This window comes from Rhinolophus sinicus, linkage group LG12 (genome assembly GCF_036562045.2).
Source record: "Rhinolophus sinicus isolate RSC01 linkage group LG12, ASM3656204v1, whole genome shotgun sequence".
Classification (NCBI taxonomy): Eukaryota; Metazoa; Chordata; class Mammalia; order Chiroptera; family Rhinolophidae; genus Rhinolophus; species Rhinolophus sinicus.
The window spans coordinates 55,635,453-55,653,732 of NC_133761.1; the positions used below are offsets into that span (position 1 = coordinate 55,635,453).

Below are 18,280 nucleotides of genomic sequence, written 5' to 3' on the forward strand. Positions count from 1 at the left end.
GGTAGAAGATGTAGTCATATTTTGAAAGCTAATACTAAATCATCCCTCACTAAATTAGTTACATACCCCCACCAACAGTATGTGAAAATCACTTTCCTACACCTTTGTCAACAGTGGATAATACCGATCTTTTAATTTTTGTCAACTTTGTTGGCAAAATGTGATATTAAATTTTAGTATTTATGTCCCTGATCATCAGTGAAGTTGATCATCTTCAGTGAGTTTGTAGTTTTATCTCCTATAATTTGCCAGATTACATACTTTGACTTTTTTGCTACTGAAATTTTTTTTTATTGTTTTATAGGAGCTTTTTGTGTGTGGTGGAAACTTAATCCATTGTTCGATTATGTGTGTTGGTTCTAGTTTTCCCTGTCTTGTCACTTATCTTTAAATTTTAAATTACATATAGTGTTATAATTTTAATACGTAAAATCTGTCAACCTTTTCCTGTATTGATTCTGAGCTTTTTGTCTTGCTTAGTTATGGTAATGTTTTTTTTTATTTTTACCCAGTAATTCTTTATTGTTTTTTTTTTTAGTCTAGATTATAATTCTGTTCATCTCCTATTAGTGTTACCTCTCTAAGGAGTGATAATAAGGTGTACCAAACTTTTTTCTGGAGACATCAGTGGGTTAAACTCATTACCACTTATAAACATAAAAAAATTTTACTGAAGAAAGTCAATTAATGACAAAAAGAAACACAACACCACTTTCTCATTTCCTCCATTGTGCATTTTTAAAATGTCTGTTGTCTAAGTGATTTATGCCTCTATTTACCAATTCTATGACCTTTGTCTTGTTGCCCTGAGGTAGCTGTACTTTGTATTATGTGCTTCAAGGAAAAGGGAAAAATCCTCAGTTCCACAGGAAAGATCTGGAACATATGATATCCTGAGGAATCGGATGTGACATTCAAAAGTTGAGTCTTGATTGGCCCAAAGGGAAATCAGTGTGGCTGTTAGATCTTTGAATAACTCAGAATCATAAGATTTTGGGATCAGCTAGATCTAAGTTTGAGTTTCATCTCTACCCTTGTGTAGCCGTGAGACCATGGACAAATAACCTCTCTCAGCCTCAGATTCCTTATCTAAATTGTGGGTAATAACAGGATTGTGGGGAAACATTGGGATGAGAACATGTTTTGCACAGAGCTTGGATATACAGTGGTAACTACTCAGGTACGATCGTTGTTATCTCTTGACAAAACCTTTAGTTCAAATTAGCAAAATGTTTTATTTTGTATGGCAAAAAAAATTGGTGTTGTATTTGTCTTTTTACTGGGGGCTGATGGAGCTGTGTTTATTTCTTTTTAGACAGGAGCAAGTGCCCGAGTGGTGAATCAGCTACTTACAGAGATGGATGGTCTAGAAACACGTCAGCAGGTTTTTATTATGGCAGCCACTAACAGGCCAGGTAAGGAAGAAGAATATTAAACAGATTTGTCTGAAAACTTTCAGCAGTCAAAAACAATCTAATTGACCTATCACATCGTGGTAAAGGGAAGATTAAGTTTGGGAAATCCCTTTTTGGCTTACAAGTTGAAATAAAACCTTAGAAAGCTTTTATGTAAACTGTAGTGAAAAGCATAATATTATGCCTGGATTCCATGAGATTTTTTCTTTCCTGTGTTGATGTCCTGTTGGTAGAGAACACTCGTAACATACACTTTTGACCACAAAAGTATTAAGTCATAATTTATGTCCTAAGGTTTCTCTCAAGCATATAGGAAATAAGAATGAGAGAGACTCTTTTCACTGTATCTATAAGTTCAAGTTAGGTTTTTAAGGTTTTATATTGGAACCATGTCCCCATACCTGTACTTAACTATTATTTAAAATTGTTTACAAGCTTAAGCCCTCCAGGGGATTTAGAAAAAGTTTCAAAACTTCAAAAGTTTCCAAAGGTGGCTTTTACTTGGGGCCCTAAATTCTCTTTATATTGTTTAATACTTTGCCATCCCTCCGAGCCACTCAGTCATTGCCACTCGTGCACTCGTGCCACTCGTGGTATTTGTGTTAACTATGTCTGTTAGCAATGATACGGTAATTTAATTCCTTAAACGGACTTATCAGTTGTCAAGCTGATGTAATTTTTTTCATTTCTTATAAGTTACTACAGAAACTAAAATCTTTAGAAATCATGTACCATTTTATTTTCAAATGAAAAATTTGAAAGTTGTTAGGGTTTATCCTTTGACTCTGGTAATAATGAAATACTTTCTTTGGAATCAGACAGATTTGGGTTTGAGTCCTGGCTATATAGCACTTCATGTCTTAGTAGCTCTTCAGTTTCATCCCCAACTGGTCTAACACCAGCTGAGTAGATTATAATTCAGTTCCGATACTCACCACCTGGAGGCAGTGTCAGATCCTGCAAGTTAGGGGGTCAGTCCTCTTAAAACTGCCCCCAATTCAGATACCAGCCTCAAGTGGTTTCTCCTGCAGTTCTGACCAGCCTGCTACTAATTTGGGGATTCCCATGACCTCCTCAAGTTCAGTAATTCACTCGAACAACTAATAGAATGCAGAAAAGCACTGTACTTACAATTGCAGTTTATTATGAAGGGTACACATCCAAGTATGTCTTGGAGGGAGTGCAGAGTTTCCGTGCCCTTGCCCCATGGAGACAGGGCATATCACCCTCCGGGCACATCAGTGTGTTTATAAACCAGGAAGTTCCCTTGAGTTTTGATGTCCAGAGTTTTTATTGGGGTTTCATTATGTAGCCATGATTGACTGAATCATTGGCCAAGTGATTGAACTCAATCTTCAGCCTCCCCTTCCCTCCCCAGCGTTCTGGGTCTAAGTTCCAACCTTCTAATCACAGAGTTCCCTTTTCTGGTAACCAGCCCCTTCCTGAAGTTATCATAGGGACAACCCTGAGTCACCTCATTAGCATAACAGACTCCTATTACTCAGGAAATTCCACGAATGTTTTTAAGCTGTATGCCAGGAATCAGGGGCAAAGACCACATGTATTCTTTATTATACCACATTAGTCTTGTGTATCTATTACTTCATCTTGCTCACTGTCATTTGTTCATCCACAAAATGAAGATAATACTTAATTATCAGGATTGTCATAAGGTTAAGTGATGTTGGCTATCACAGTGTGTGTCAAACAGCTCTTTAGTAATTATTATGATTGTGACAAGCACTTGTCATAGCAGTAGGAGCAGTCATTAGGTCATAAAATCAGTCTTCCTAGAAGAAACCTTGAAAGTCGCAAGTTTGGACAGAATCACATTCTGCCTTTCCTAAGTAGATACAGATCTTTTCTGATAGGTTTCAAGAAGACAGTCTTTGGTCTTCTGTCTAGAATAACCTAGTCTGTCTTTCTTTGCACTCAGCATTGGTCATGTTTGTTTATTATAGTTTATTATAGTTTAATCTCTGTAAATTGGAAAATAATAGGTCCTTTACGATGCTCCAGATTCTCCTTAGTTGTAAAACCCAGAAGTGAGTATAGTCCTCTGTGTTGAGTTTAACCAGTGACTAGAATGACAGATGAGTCATCACGTGGTGTCGTGTTTGTCCTTTCCAGTGTCCTTGAGTGCTGTCTTCCTGCTCACTGCGCCTCACCCATCCCTTTTCCCCCATAGCAAGACTCACTGCGTTGATGGCCTACCTACATTTAAAAATGGATGTTCTGGATCCTTTTCACTTGTGTTCATGCTTATTTGACCATTCTGTTGTACACTATCCTGTGACATTCTGGTTGGATTATTTATAACTTGCTTTCTGCTCGGCTTTAAGAAATCCCTTCTTGCCTGATGTTCTGGTCACTTGTTGCTGCCTGAAATACTTAGTGGCTAAAAATCACCATTTTTGCTTTGCTTGCAGTTTGGTGAGTCAGGGACCAGGAAGCACTTGTCCGGGTGTTTCATCTCTGATCCACATGCCATCAGCTGGGGTGTCTGGGCCAGAGGACCCCTTTCCAAGGTGGCTTCTTTCCTCACATGTCTGGTGGCTTGGTACTGCTTGGCATCTCACTCTCCTGCCCACGGATTATCATGTTCCGAGGCCGCTCCATGTGGCTTCCATCGGCATGCTTCCCTGAGTGCTCACACTTCTTATCTGACAGCTGGGCCCCAGGAGACCGAGGTGGAAGCTGCCATTCCACCTAAAGGCAAGGCCCTGAGTAGGTAAACTTGGTTGGTCAGGGCAGTGACAGGAAGGCCAGTGTCAGAAGAGGAAGTAGGAATGTAAAAAAATCATCGGTATCTTTGCTCCTCCGTACATGTAGCTGTCTCTCATCACATGTTTTTCTTTCATCACATTCTCTGCTGTATTGTACGTGTTGTACATGCACCGTACGGTTTGGTGGTGTAGAGCAATCATATCAATATCATTTCCTTTAATCTCTCAGAAGATTTACTCTCTATTCATCAGGTATTTATTGAGTTTTTACTGTATGCCTGGTCTGACTGAGCTTTGGGAATTCAAAGGTTAACAATTCAGAAGTTAACTCACAAAAATTCTTTGTGTGCATATAATCTGATTTGGGGCTGGGAAATGGGGTAAATAATAGACAAACAAATAAATGAAATAAAACAGGGTAAGAGGATAGAGAATGGCTGGTTGGGGAGAGAGATGCTGATTTAGTTAGACATCATGGTCCGGGAAGCCTTCCTCAGAAGTGACATGTGATTATGTCTTGAACACATGGTCTGAAGGATGAAGCCATGCAGAGATCTGGGAGAAGAGCATTCCAGGTAGAGAGCAAACGATAAATAGAAAGGCCCCAAAGTGAGACGGGTTTGGCATGCTGGAGAGCTATCAAAAAGGCCAGTATATCCAGAGTAATGTGATTGGGAGGGATCCTGGTGGAGAGGTTCAAGAGGCCTTTTAGCCACAATAAAGGGTGTGGATTTCAGCCTGCCCGGGACTAAATTATGTAGCCGTGATTGATTGAATCATTGGCCAAGTGATTGAACTCAATCTGCAGCCTCCCCTACCCTCCCCAGAGTTCTGGGTCTAAGTTCCAAACCTGTAATCACAGAGTTCCTCTTCCTGGTAACCATCCCCTTCCTGAAGTTATCGGGGGTCAACCCCGAGTCACCTCATTAGCATAGCAAAGTATATTATTCAGGAAATTCCTTGGATTTTTGAAGCTGTATGCCAAGAATCTGATGTAAAGACCAAATGTATTCTTTATTAAACTACATTAATCTGTGTATATATTACTTCATCTTGCTAACCATCATTTCTTCATCTACAAAATGAAGATAATACTTAATTATCAGGATTGTCATAAAGATTAAAGAGGGTTTTGAGCAGGTTTCAAGACTTGGTTTTGTGTGACTTGGTTTCTGTGGATTGACAAACTCCCTAGGAGAATGCAGGACAAATCTCTGGTTATAGTTCCAAGTAGCGAATGGCATGAAAAAGAGAAGCCCACACTGGGAGGCATCAGTTAAAAATCAAATGACACTGTAAAGCTTGTAACAAAAACTGTTCTCTGCCTCAGCCGTTCACATCCGCTGCCTACAGGCAGCCACTTGTAAGCGCCTTGAGCTATTTTTTCTATATTTCCTCCATTTTTTCAAATAGTGTGTTCATATTGCTATTTCTTACCAGTTTCACACAATTCACAGTTCCCATTAACTTCTTTTTAAGGTAGGTGAAGATTGTTATCTTACATTCACCATTTCTTCTTACACATACACACCCCCCGTCATCACCCCCACACCTTCTCTTGACTCTGTCCTCCCAATATTATAGCATAGTTTTATCACAACTTTGGTTAAATCACTAGTCAGTGTTTACATTACTTATGACTATGTAAATATTTCTCTTTGCACACCCAAGGATAACACTATATTAGGTTTCCTTTTTCATATGATTTTTTTATTCTTAGATTTATTAATCCTCATTTTTTTCTTTTGCTTTGTTCTCTGTGTTCCTGTTCTTCATCGGATGTATTATACAGTGGTCAGTTTTGTTTAATAGATGATGTATCAGTTTCATTTGGTTTTTTGTTTGTTTCTGAAGACCTCCCTTCTAGAGCTTTCCATCCTCCTACACTCGTCTGGACTGGCTGCCTTCTAGGTCTGTGGAGCAACAGCTGTTAATTTCAGGAGTTTTGCCGTCTCTTTCATGTCTGTTTCTTGGTTTACTCTCATTTTGTTAGAGCTCTTCTTTCAGTGCCTTTCCTAAGAAAGGAGGAAACTTTTTTTTTGAGTCCTCATGTATTTGAAATTATCTTTATTCTTCTCTCATTATTGATGGGTAGCCTGGCTGGGCATAGAATTTTGAGTTGAAAATTATGTTTTTCATAATTTGTAGGCATTGCTTCTTTTTCTTTAAAGTTCTGTGTCATTCTGATCCTTTTTATGTGACGTTTGTTTGTTTCATGTGTATGCTCAGCACTTGGTGGGTCCTACACCTCCTGAGCTGATCTTCTAAATTCCTTCTTCTCTCCTATTTTCCATCTCTGTATTTTTTGCTTTAATTTTTGAGGTACTGATTTTTAGAAAAGAAAGTTCTACCTCTGGGTGTCTGAAGAACTGTGACAGACCTCTTTTGATGTGTGGTACACCAACATCCACACCCTGTGCAAGCATGAATCTCCTCGTACAAATGGCATCCAGACCACAGATGCTGTAGTTTGAATCTCTCCTACACACCTTTGCGTTTCCTTCTTCAAATACCAACTCCTATAAAGGATGTTCTCTGTTGAGGAACTACCTGTTCCCACTTCATTCCCTGTCTGGCTGGTTAAAAACACTCCTGCACAGCACACAGTTTACAAAACCCAAATAGCCACACCAGCTTACTACTTTTTCTTTCACTCGGTAAGCATCTATTTTCTACCGATAGCAAGTATCCAGAAAGAGTTTCTGCTCTTTCTCTATGGTTCAGTTGAAAATATAAGTAAGTAAATTAGGATGTGTAATTAGATAGTTCAGGGTCTCTGCTCATTGTAAGTCCTTAATAATTATTTGTCAGATGAATGAGTGTATGATTTACAAAGAAGATATTTATTTCATTGTAGTAAGATATTCAGCCACTTACATTCCAAGTAAAATGTCTTGGTCTCTAGTCTATCTAGTCTGAGTGGCCTTGGATCGTGGTTGAATTCTCCTTGAGGGCGATTGAACAGTGACTTGTTCCCATGGTCAAGCCTGTATATCTTGCCCTTTGGCACAGTACTGCCCTTTTAAAATTAACTTAAGCCCTGGCATCTCCTCTGCTGATTTACAGGTACCCTGGTACATAATAGAACTCAGTAAGTATTAGTTTAATGAATCATAGAGAACTGCTTCTGTTTCATGAAACCTCTCTCTGATCTTGTAATAATTTTCACTGCACATCTGGATAATCTTGTTAGTCTCAGGATCCAGTTTTTAAAAAAACAGCTTTATTGAGATATGTAACATACCACAAATTTGTCCCATTTTAAGTATACTATTCAGTGGTTTTGAGTATATTTAGAGTTGTGCAGCTATCCCCACAACCTAATTTTAGAACATTTCCATCACCCTAAAAAGAAATCTGTGACTGTTAGCATTCACTCCTCATCCTTCCTCTGCCCCCAGCCCTAGAAAACCGCTAATCTACACTCTGTCTTTATAGATTTCCCTATTCTGGATATTTTACGTAAATAAAATGACACAATTTGTGGGTTTTTGTATCTGGCTTCTTTCTCTTACCATACTGTTTTCAGTGTTTATCCATGTTGTAGAATGTGTCGCTACTTTATTCCTTTTTATTGCCAGATAATATTTCATAGTGTGGATATACCACATTTTATTCTTCAGTGGATGGAAACAAAAAGTGGCTTGTTTCCCCTTTTTGGCATTGATGATAATGCTGCGATGTATATTCATGTACAAGGTTTTGTGTGGTCATATGCTATATTTTCTCTTGGATAGATACCCATGTGTAGAATTGCTTGGTCATACGGTAACTCTTATGTTTAACATTTTGAGAAACTGCCAAAGTCTTTTCCAAAATGACAACACCATTTTATATTGCCACTAGTGATTGTGAGAAAGCAATATATGAAAGCTCCAATTTCTCCACATCCCTACCAACACTTGTTATTGTCTGTCTTTTTTATTACCGTGTTTCCCCGAAAATAAGACCAGGTCTTAGATTAATTTTTGCTCCAAAAGACGCAATAGGGCTTATGTTCAGGGGATGTCATCCTGAAAAATCATGCTAGGGCTTATTTTCCAGTTAGGTCTTATTTTCGGGGAAACACGATATATCCATCCTAGTAGATGTGAGGCAGTATTTCATTGTAGTTTGAATTGCGTTTCCATGATAATGATGTTGAGCATCTTTTCTTTTGCTTATTGGCCATTCATATATCTCTTGGAGAAATGTCTGTTTGAATACTCCACCCATTTTTAAATTAGGTTAATGCTGTCCTGTCATTGAGTAGTAAGAGTTCTTTATTCTAGGAACAAGTTAATCAGATGTGTGATTTGCATATATTTTCAGCCAGTCTGTGAGTTATCTTTTCACTTTCTGGATGGTGTCATTTGAAGAACAAAAGTTTTAAATTTTGATAAAGTCCAATTCATTGATTTTTTTTTTTAATCACATACATTTTTGACGTCATATCTAAGAATTCATTGCCTAATGCAAGGTCACAAAGATTAGCTCCTGTGTTTTCTTCTAAGAGTTTTATACTTTTAGTGTTCACATGTAGGTCTTTGATCCATTTTGAGTTAATTTTTGAGTACATCATAAGAAAGGTGTCCAAATTCATCCTTTTTTGCATGTGGATGTCCACTTGGCTCAGCACCATTTGTTGCAAAGACTAATCTTTTCCCTGTTGAATTGTGTTGGCACCTTTGTTGAAAATTGAGGATCCATTTGTAACAAAATAATTTTTTTCCTAAAGTTGAAAGTTGCTACCATTAGCTCTTAAATTTTAGCCTTTTTTTGTACTTGGTAGAAGAGTAGGTGCTTTTTGATCAGCAGATACAGAATGTTCTTCAGGTATCCATCTCTTTTGTGAGTGACTGGATTTTGTCTTTAAAGCTTTGGGATTTGCAGTGGCTTTTTCATTTCAAATATAAGAATTTATATTTTGCATCTTCCACCTGAAATTCTTTCGGATGCAATTAGATAGGGAGCGGTAACAGTAATCCAGGTGCAAAATGTTGGTTGTTTGAACCAGGTAATGCCTGGGGATGTAGAAAGAATCTGGATATATTGTGTCAGAGTTGACAGGATTTGCTAATGGATTGGATATGGATACGGGAGAGTGGAATCAAGCTAGGCTGTAGGGTTGGGCCTGAAAAACTGGGAGAAAGAGTTGGCATTAACCAAGATGGCAAAGACAAAGGTAGGGCCCTGTTTGGGGAGGATCTCAGTCACAAACACAGCATGTTTACGATGCCTGTGAGGCAGATGGAGGTGTTGGGTGTGAGTCAGCCTCTCTCACTTTCTAGACCAGTCATCCCTCGCATACTTCTAACATTTAAGATCTTCTAAAGTGCAAAAAACAAGATTGGTGCATGTGAATTCTAGACAGTACTAGATCTTTGAGACATACTATAATAATAGAATTTTGTAAGAGCTTCTGGTGGAGCATAGTTTAAATTATCTAATACTAAAATTCATATAAAGTGCTCAGGATGCTTTTTACCATAAGTAAAATAAGTAAACAATTTCATAATACTAAATTTGGTGTTTGTCAGTTAGAAATATTAAGTAATTGTAAAAGTCCTAAGAATGCTTTCCAATTATAATTGGGATTGTTTCTACTAAGCTTTATTTGGGGGTATGCAGGTTTGGCTTTAAGGCCTATATTTGTATATTTAAGATAAAAGATGTTTCCGCAGAATGGCTTTGTCATAGACGTAGATGTATAGATTATTGGGACATAATAGAATCTAAAAATACTCCCACAAATGTCTGGACGTTTGATTTTTTTTTTTTTTTTTATAAAGCACAAATGCAATGCAGTGAAAAACAGATAGCCTTTTTCAACAAAAAGAAGAATCGGATGTCCATCCATATGCAAGAAAGAAATAGGAACTTTAATCCATACCTCTTACCACAAGCAAAAATTAACTCAAAATGGATCAAAGACCAGTGAAAACTCAAAGCTATAAAACTCCTGGAAGAAAACAGAAAAATGTTTCTATCTTAGATTAAGCAAAGGTTTCTTAGATAATGACATCAAAAGTACAATCCTTTAGAGCAAATGGATAAATTGAACTGCTCTTCTAAAGATGCCATTAGGAGAATACAAAGACAAACCGCAGACTAGGAGAAAATATTCACAAAGTATATATCTGATAAAGGATTTATATCCAGACTGTAAAATGAACTCTCAAAACTCAACAACAACAAAAAACCATTCAAAATGGACAAAAGGTTTGTACAGATTTCACCATAGAAAGTAAACAGGTGGCAAACAAACACCTGAAAAGGTGCTCAATATCATTAGTCAGTAAGGAAATGCAAATTAAAGCCACAAAGAGATATCACTGCAAACCTTAGAATGACTAACCAAAATTATAACGACTATACCAAGTATTGGCAAGGAGAGGGAGGAACTGGAACTCTACACTATTGATGAGAATGTGAAATGGTACGAGTTTGGAAAACAGTTTGTCGAGTTTTAAAAGTTAAGCATACACCTACAGTGTGACACAGCCACACTGCTTTGCGTCTGCACTTAGGCATTTGCCGAAGAGAAATGAAGGCCTGTACAAAGATTTATATGTGCATATTCATAGCAGTTTTATTTGTAGTAATCCAAAAATGGAAACAAGTCAAATGTTTTTCAACAGAAAAATGGAAAAACAAATTGTGACATGGCCATTCACTGGAATCCTACTTGGCAATAAAAAAGGAATTAAATACTAATACACATAGCAATATCAGAATAATAATGTCGAGTAAAAGAAAGCAGAGCACATACTTCATGATTTCACTTATATATAATTCTAGAAAATACACACTAATGTAGTGACAGAACAGATCAGTATATGCCTAGGTTATGATAAAGGGAATCAGGGAAAGGTAAGAGAGAAAGATGAAAAGGAGTCCTCAGCCATTTTTAAAGTGTAAATGTTTCCTGTGACCAGAGTGTTGGAGTCAGATGACCCTCAGACAGGCTTGTCAAACGATGCTCCAGCCTTGTATTGACAGCATTGGGCTTCCTTCTGCCGTGGGGAGCAGGAGTTGAGGGAACTGGATGGGTATTTGAGGAAGTAGCCCTGGCAGCATTAGGGGTCTCAGAGAGGGGAAGTTTAGACTGGTTAGGAAGACATTACATTTGGCCTTGACCGATGGTTGAGGTAATGGGAGGCGGAATTGATATAATTGATAGAATGTGTCTCTGATTAGAGGGAAGAGTGAAACCTGCCTGGTATTTGGAGGGTGGGTGGAGATTTCTTATCTGGGAAAGACTCTGGGAGGAAAGCAAGTTTGTGGCTGGAAGGTAGGGGTGGACTTCTCACTTTTTTAATAACGGATTTTGATGAGCAGAAGCTTTTCATTTTAATAAAGTCTAATTTATCCATTTTTCCTTTAAAAAAATGTACCCTTCCCATCTCTCATGTGACATTTTAAAAAATATTTTATTTTATTTTATTTATTTAAGACTTTTTCCTCCCTTCTTTAGATATCATTGACCCTGCAATCCTGCGCCCGGGCCGCCTAGACAAAACCCTCTTTGTGGGTTTACCACCCCCAGCAGATCGTTTTGCCATCTTAAAAACAATCACAAAAGTGAGTAAAGGGAATAGTGTGTTTTTGCGTCTATTTCTGTTCTTTTAAATACAGGCAAGTAGTAATTTAGGATGCCTGATCACTTTCTTTTCTGCAGCTTTAAGTATTTGCCTCTGTCTCCCAAAGAAGAAGGTTTTTGTAATTGAACTTTTTTTTTTTTTTTGCTTAAAATAAAAGGGATATTTAGAGTTAAATGCTGCACAGACATATCTGAGGTACCACTCTAAGCACATTTTTTATTCTTGTAGACCTTTGTTACTTTAGAGGAATTGTCTGCAGAGCATATTTGAAATGGAACAGAAACTTTTATTAGAGGTGAAAATAAATAGATATAGGCCCATTAACAAATATCCAGTGAAAACTTGAGTTTTGAAACCATAATGTTGAATTCTGTCCTCCATGTGGGTTATATGCCAACTTCTAAGATGCCTATCCAGTATTGACTTTGCTGTTTTTATAGAAATAATAAGCAATGAATCCAAAGTACAAAGAAGACAGCAAATCACCCTGAATTTTACTGCTATAAAATAATCTGCGTTAACATAAAGTGCAGACATCATTCCAAATATGTTTATGCAGGTGAATGAGGACGAGGAGGAATAAACTTAACATATTATTTAAATAAAGTTAAATTTACTTGAAATTTAAAATAAAATAAAGCTAAGGGAATTATTAAACTTCTAATAAATGTTTCTTTTCCAATAAAGATACTACTTTCTAGAATCACATTTTCTAAAGTATTATTAAAAAATAAAGATATTCTTTTCTAAGGTTAGACTTCCTGCCCACGTGTATTTTTTGGGGAGTCAGCCAAAAGTGAGAAAAATTGGCATTTTTAATGTTTAATCTTTCTGTTTCAAAGTTTGCTGGCTTTTCACTGTAATTCCCCAGATCCTTTTATGTATAATTTCCTCTTTTTCCAGTTAACACCTGAAATATTATGGGGAGATTAAAAAAAAGTTCGGGGTGGGGGGTGGGAGATGAAGGTAAGGGGGATCAAATATATGGTGATGGAAGGAGAACTGACTCTGGGTGATGAACACACAATGGGATTTATAGATGATGTAATACAGAATTGTACACCTGAAATCTATGTAATTTTACTAACAATTGTCACCCCAATAAATTTTAAATAAAATTTAATAAATTTTAAATAAAATTAGAGAAAAAAAAAGTTCTTTAGTCTTGGTCCTAAAAATCTGAAAAGATTTGTGGGTCAGAGCAACTTTCAGTATCTTTTGGACTCTCAAGTTTCTTAAAAGAAAACTGAACAGTGATACACTACGTTTTTATGTGTTCTATTTGGTGTTTCTGGTAATGATGTGGTAACAAGAGGCTTATCACTGAAAATCTCCAGGGCAAGTGGAATTTTTTTCCCTTTACTTCCATTTCTTCCCTACAAATGTCATTTAAAACTACCTTTATCTCAGAAAGCCAGGAAGGTTATTTGATGTTTAACAAGTGCTCTGAGATAATACACAGTCTTCAGATTAGTTACAAAATCCCATTAAAAGACCCAGAATTCCCAAATCATTTCTTAAAATGTGTCCCACCTAAACATCTTTAACATGTCACCTTGCAATATTACCTGTTAAATTTTCATGAGCTAAGAATATCTGAGATAATAATAGGTAATATTTATTAAGCACTTACTGTCTTCCAAGTACCTTGCATGTGTGAGTATATGCAATCCTTGCAACTGCCTTTTGAAATATTTGAAATTGATGAGCAAACTGTATCTCACAAAATCAGGATACAGAGATGTGTGTTTCTGTGTACATGTCCAAGACTGGTCAGAAATTGCAAAATGAGAATTACCTTATTATGGTATTATGATTATGCTACTTTATTTTTTCCAATCAACTGTGTGAATAAAATCATTGCTGATTCCAGACTCTGTTATGTGATTAAGAATAGGTTTCTGTGACTAAATATAGATGTAATTGTTGAAATAAAAAGGAAAATAGTAGTGCGTCTTGTATTACTATTTGAACCTGAGTGTTACGTAACATATAATGCTTAGTCAGAAATCTAGGAAAACTTCATGGACGGTGTAGATGCCTGACCACTGCACCTGAAGCTGAAGCTGAATAATATTCTATGTCAGCTATAATTTAATATATATATATACAGTCACGGGATATGGAGTACAGCATAGGGAATAGAGTCAATGGAATTGTAATAGATACATATGATGTCAGAGGGGCAATAGATTGGGGGACGGGAGCTACCACTTTATTTGACCACTCTAGATACCTCATATAACTAGAAACATATTATATTTGTGGGCCATAACTTCCTTTTTTTTTTAAGTCCATTCTTTCCTCCATTGTTTTTTTATTTTTATTTATTTTTTTGGGGGGGATATTGGGGAACAGTGTGTTTCTCCAGGGCCCGTCAGCTCCAAGTCATTGTCCTTCAATCTAGTTGTGGAGGGTGCAGCTCAGCTCTAAGTCCAGTTGCCGTTTTCGGTCTTTAGTTGCGGGGAGCGCAGCCCACCATCCCATGCGGGAATTGAACCGGCAACCTTGTTGTTTAGAGCTCACGCTCCAACCAACTGAGCCATCCAGCTGCCCCTGAGAATTTAAACTTCTAAGAATAAACTATTTTTCTAAAATACTACTTTTATATAACCATTTATTTTATTGTGTTCCTTTCTATATTGAGCTTTCACAAAAGATTTAACTTCAAGAGTGCCCTAAATATAGAAAGCTGTCAGTTGCTCCCAGGATGCAGATGTGAGAAAAAGTTCCCCTCTGGGTCCTCATACAGAGAACACTAAGATGGGGTGGACTGTTTTTAACATCCCCATCATAAACATAGTACAGGCCTGTCAGGACCGAGGCTGATGGTTCTGCTAAGGTAAGGCGAGAACGTAAGTCAAAGCCAGTTCATTAAAAACAACTTTATGAAAGGTCAGAGAAATGCCCTCTGATGACCCGCAGGCCGTTATGACAGTCCAGCTTGACCTAAAGAGGAATTTAGATAAGGAGACGTGTAAAAGAATTATCCTTGGGCAGTCCTCCATGGATTGATTTCTGATGATTGAGTTTTGGATTAAAACAGGACAGTAGAAAGTTTGAGGTAAAATTCGCCAGCAGCACGTGGATTGTAAGTAGGGAACATCCATATGCTGCCTGACAGTCAAAGTAAGGTTGGTAATATCTGATGAAAATAAAGAACCTAGTCAGGGCTCATGCCTGATGAGGTAGCCTCTCCTCTCTAACCCCACCTGCTTCTAATGATGGATTGAGACTCGAGCATAGCTTGGAAAGCCCAGCTATTTCTGTTCCCCCTCATAAAAAGTCCCTGTTACAGGTTCACCATCACTATTTATAGAAGACCCCCTCCCCCCAAATATAACACAAAATGATACCTGCTCATCTGGAGATAAAGTACCGGTTTTTTTAATTACCAAAACAGAGATTTAGAAACTTATCAAAGGTCCCTTCAGTTGCAGACTTGAATTTTAGAACTCAACATTTTCTATTTCCTGGTCCACTGTTACTTCCACTTTTTAGACCTTTTTATTGCAGTATAATACACATGCAGAAAAGTGGACTTATCATTAAATGTCTAGTCCATGAGTTTTTATAAACAAGACCTCCAGATAAGAAAGAGAACATTACCAGTCCAATTCCTAGGGACAGAAAGTATTATAGAATGGTGGTTGCTAGGGGCTGGGGAGAGGAGGAAATGGATAGGTTAGTGGTTCATGCATACAAAATGTCACTATGGGAAGGTGCAAAACATTCTAGAGATGGATGGTTGCACAATAGTGTGAATATACTTAATGCTACTAAACTGTGACACTTAAAAATGGTTTAAGTGATACATTTTAAGCTGATTTTACCACAATGAGAGAGAACGTTACCAGCGCCAAGAGGCTGCTCTCCTGCTTCCTTCCAGCCACTACCCACCCCGACCCCACCTGCGTTACCTGACTACATTGAAACCGTTTATGTTAAAAGGAACCTTAGGGATCATTCGGTCTGACCATCTAGTTTTACACACAACCAGAGGGAAAAAGGAAAGAAAGCACAAAGATTGTTTGCCTAATGTTACACAGAGAGTGTATTTTCCCATGATTATTTCCCAGGTCAAAGTGGATTGACTGGGAAACATATCTGTTTTTTGAATCTGTGTTAGATGAACATTTGCATTTTATCAAATAATAGCAGGTGTACAGTTTATGAAATTCTTAAACATGCCCACCTGGGAAGGCATGAGAGGCCACCATCCAAGTGTGGGCCCAGGGGCCGCGTCTGAACCACCTCCTCTTGGAACCCCTGCCATACTAATATTTATACTTACCTTGAAGCTTACTGGCATATGTTTATTCACTTTTTTCGGTGTGTTTCTTCTTAAACTACTTATTTCCTAATGTAATATTTGCCAAAAAGATTGTATGCAGTGTAGATGTAAGTTATGAATCAGAATAAATCAAATACTCAATGAACGTAACCTGCCATCTACCTGTCACACATTTTAAACCACTGAAAACTGTTTTGTTTGCCTCTGCCGTTGAAGTCACTAAAAATGTTATTGAACACGTATTGTGTCAGCGTGCAAGGTTCTGTGTTGTAGCCCTCAAACTGTTCTGATACTTGTCCTTTCTCGCTTCTCTTGGTATGAGCTGAAGGGAGTTGGCACCAGCGTCAGGGCGGAGTTCAGGTAGTGGGTTAAGCAAGAGCACATGTGGCACCGAGGGCCTGGGGCTTGTGTGGCAGAGCTTCCTGCTTCCTCTCCTGTCCTGCTTCAATATTCTGTCCCCCTTCCCAGCCCACCTAAACCTAGGCACATGTGCACATCAAAAGGAACCACGGCTTCAGTCTTTGCCATATTCAATCAGGCAAAGGAACTGTGTTTCTTTATCTTTGGGAAGATTGAGGTGGTGATTTGGTTCTTGGTGGTATTTTGTTTTTGCTGCAACTGCGCACAGGTTCGTCAATCTTTGTAAGCAAACACAGTTTGCCTTTCGCTTGCCCAAGTGCGGAGTCTGCTACTTAAGCTCATGTCTCACAATGGAAATTTATGAAAATCTTATAACACTGGTCTGGGAGTCAGTTATATTCATTTAGTCAAGCAGCCAGTACTGTGTATTAAGAACCTATCATGTGGTAAAGCACTGGCCTTTAAAGCCTCCATGAAAAATCGTTTTTCTCTCTTATTTAGAACGGCACCAAACCCCCACTGGACGCAGATGTAAACCTGGAAGCAATTGCTGGTGACCTTCGCTGTGACTGCTATTCGTAAGTATCTCAGTCTCAAGTGAGTTAATTCTCATGAGGATGTTGGGAGGGTTACCTTAGGCCCCCTGTGGAGCACCTACCTCATGTGTCTCGCCTTTGCTTGCTCCCTCCTTAGAGAAACTACTGCCCATTTTGACTCTCGGAGGAATTCAGGGAGAGGGGGATCCTCCCCTGTGTTGTTGATTCTTGGTGCTCCGCTACCTTGACCACCATTGCTGCCCTTCACAAACTATCTGTCCTTCCAGAATGTTTGAGCAGACACATCATTACTGGCTGCCAAATTGTCCAGGTGCTTCAGCATTTAGAAGAGAATAATGTATGAGTGCCACGTTTTCCAAGCCTCAGTATTCCTTTTTCACAGCACAGCACAGCCATGAAGATCCACAGAGCCTGCAGGAAATCAAACACCTCTGCCTTCAGCTCTCATGTTTGTGGTGGTTTAGTTTTTATTTTCTTCATACGTTTTTAAGGAAATTTGTTTGTTAACTTTCCCAATTTTGATATAAAGGAAGAAAATGAAACTCAAGTTTTTATCAACATCTGCGCCTCTGGCTTATTTGAAAAGCCCTGTTGATTGTCCACAATATGCGTGGTGTTCATGATATTCCTGTAGAGCAGGGCCAGATAATGGGCTTTCCGAAGCTGAGTCAAGAACAGGTGGTGTTTCCATCTTTGAAGTCCTCAGGAATCTGTTCAGCAATGTAAATTTCTGTCCACTGGTAGTAACGCATGCACTCGTTGATTTCCAGTTCTGGGTAAAGAATTTCACATAACCATCTCTATCCAGATGATTTCACTTGAAACCAGGCTGATCATTTACAGGGAGTGTGGTCAGGATACAAAGTTTTTCACATGTGGACATCTAGGGCTGAGTCTCCGTGTTTGTTCTGTACCTCAGCCAACACACTTGAGACATATGTCACAGCTGGTCAGGAATCTTGGCTCATTTAGAGCAGGGGTGTCCAAACTTTTTTCAACATTTTTCACCAAGGGCCATATGCGGTCAGGAATCTTGGCTCATTTAGAGCAGGGGTGTCCAAACTTTTTTCAACGTTTTTCACCAAGGGCCATATGCAGTAAAATACACAAACAGCCGGGCCACTCACTCAAGGTGAAGTACGTATTGCCTCACCTGGTTTATTTAAGTAAACTAAATATGTTTTTGGAATTTGCTGCAGGACAATTAAAAATGGGTCACGGGCCGCAATTGGCCCTCAGGCCGCAGTTTGGACACTGCTGATTTACAGCCAAGAAAGCAGTGATTGTCTCGATGAAGGGGAAGTGATCAGAGGGGCAGTGGTCGTGAGGGGCAGATGTAAAAGGC

General features: G+C 38.3%; 1 protein-coding gene across 6 annotated transcripts in view; it reads left to right on the forward strand.

Annotated features, from left to right (window-relative positions):
* The window catches only part of NVL (nuclear VCP like), a 70,457-nt gene that overhangs the window by 38,346 nt on the left and 13,831 nt on the right, over positions 1 to 18,280 (forward strand). For all 6 annotated transcript variants that reach the window (XM_074316944.1, XM_019716054.2, XM_074316946.1 and 3 more), the window contains 3 exons: positions 1,316 to 1,415; positions 11,598 to 11,704; positions 16,880 to 16,956. In XM_074316944.1, the coding sequence (XP_074173045.1) occupies positions 1,316 to 1,415; positions 11,598 to 11,704; positions 16,880 to 16,956 (284 nt within the window). The remainder of the gene's footprint in view (positions 1 to 1,315; positions 1,416 to 11,597; positions 11,705 to 16,879; positions 16,957 to 18,280) is intronic.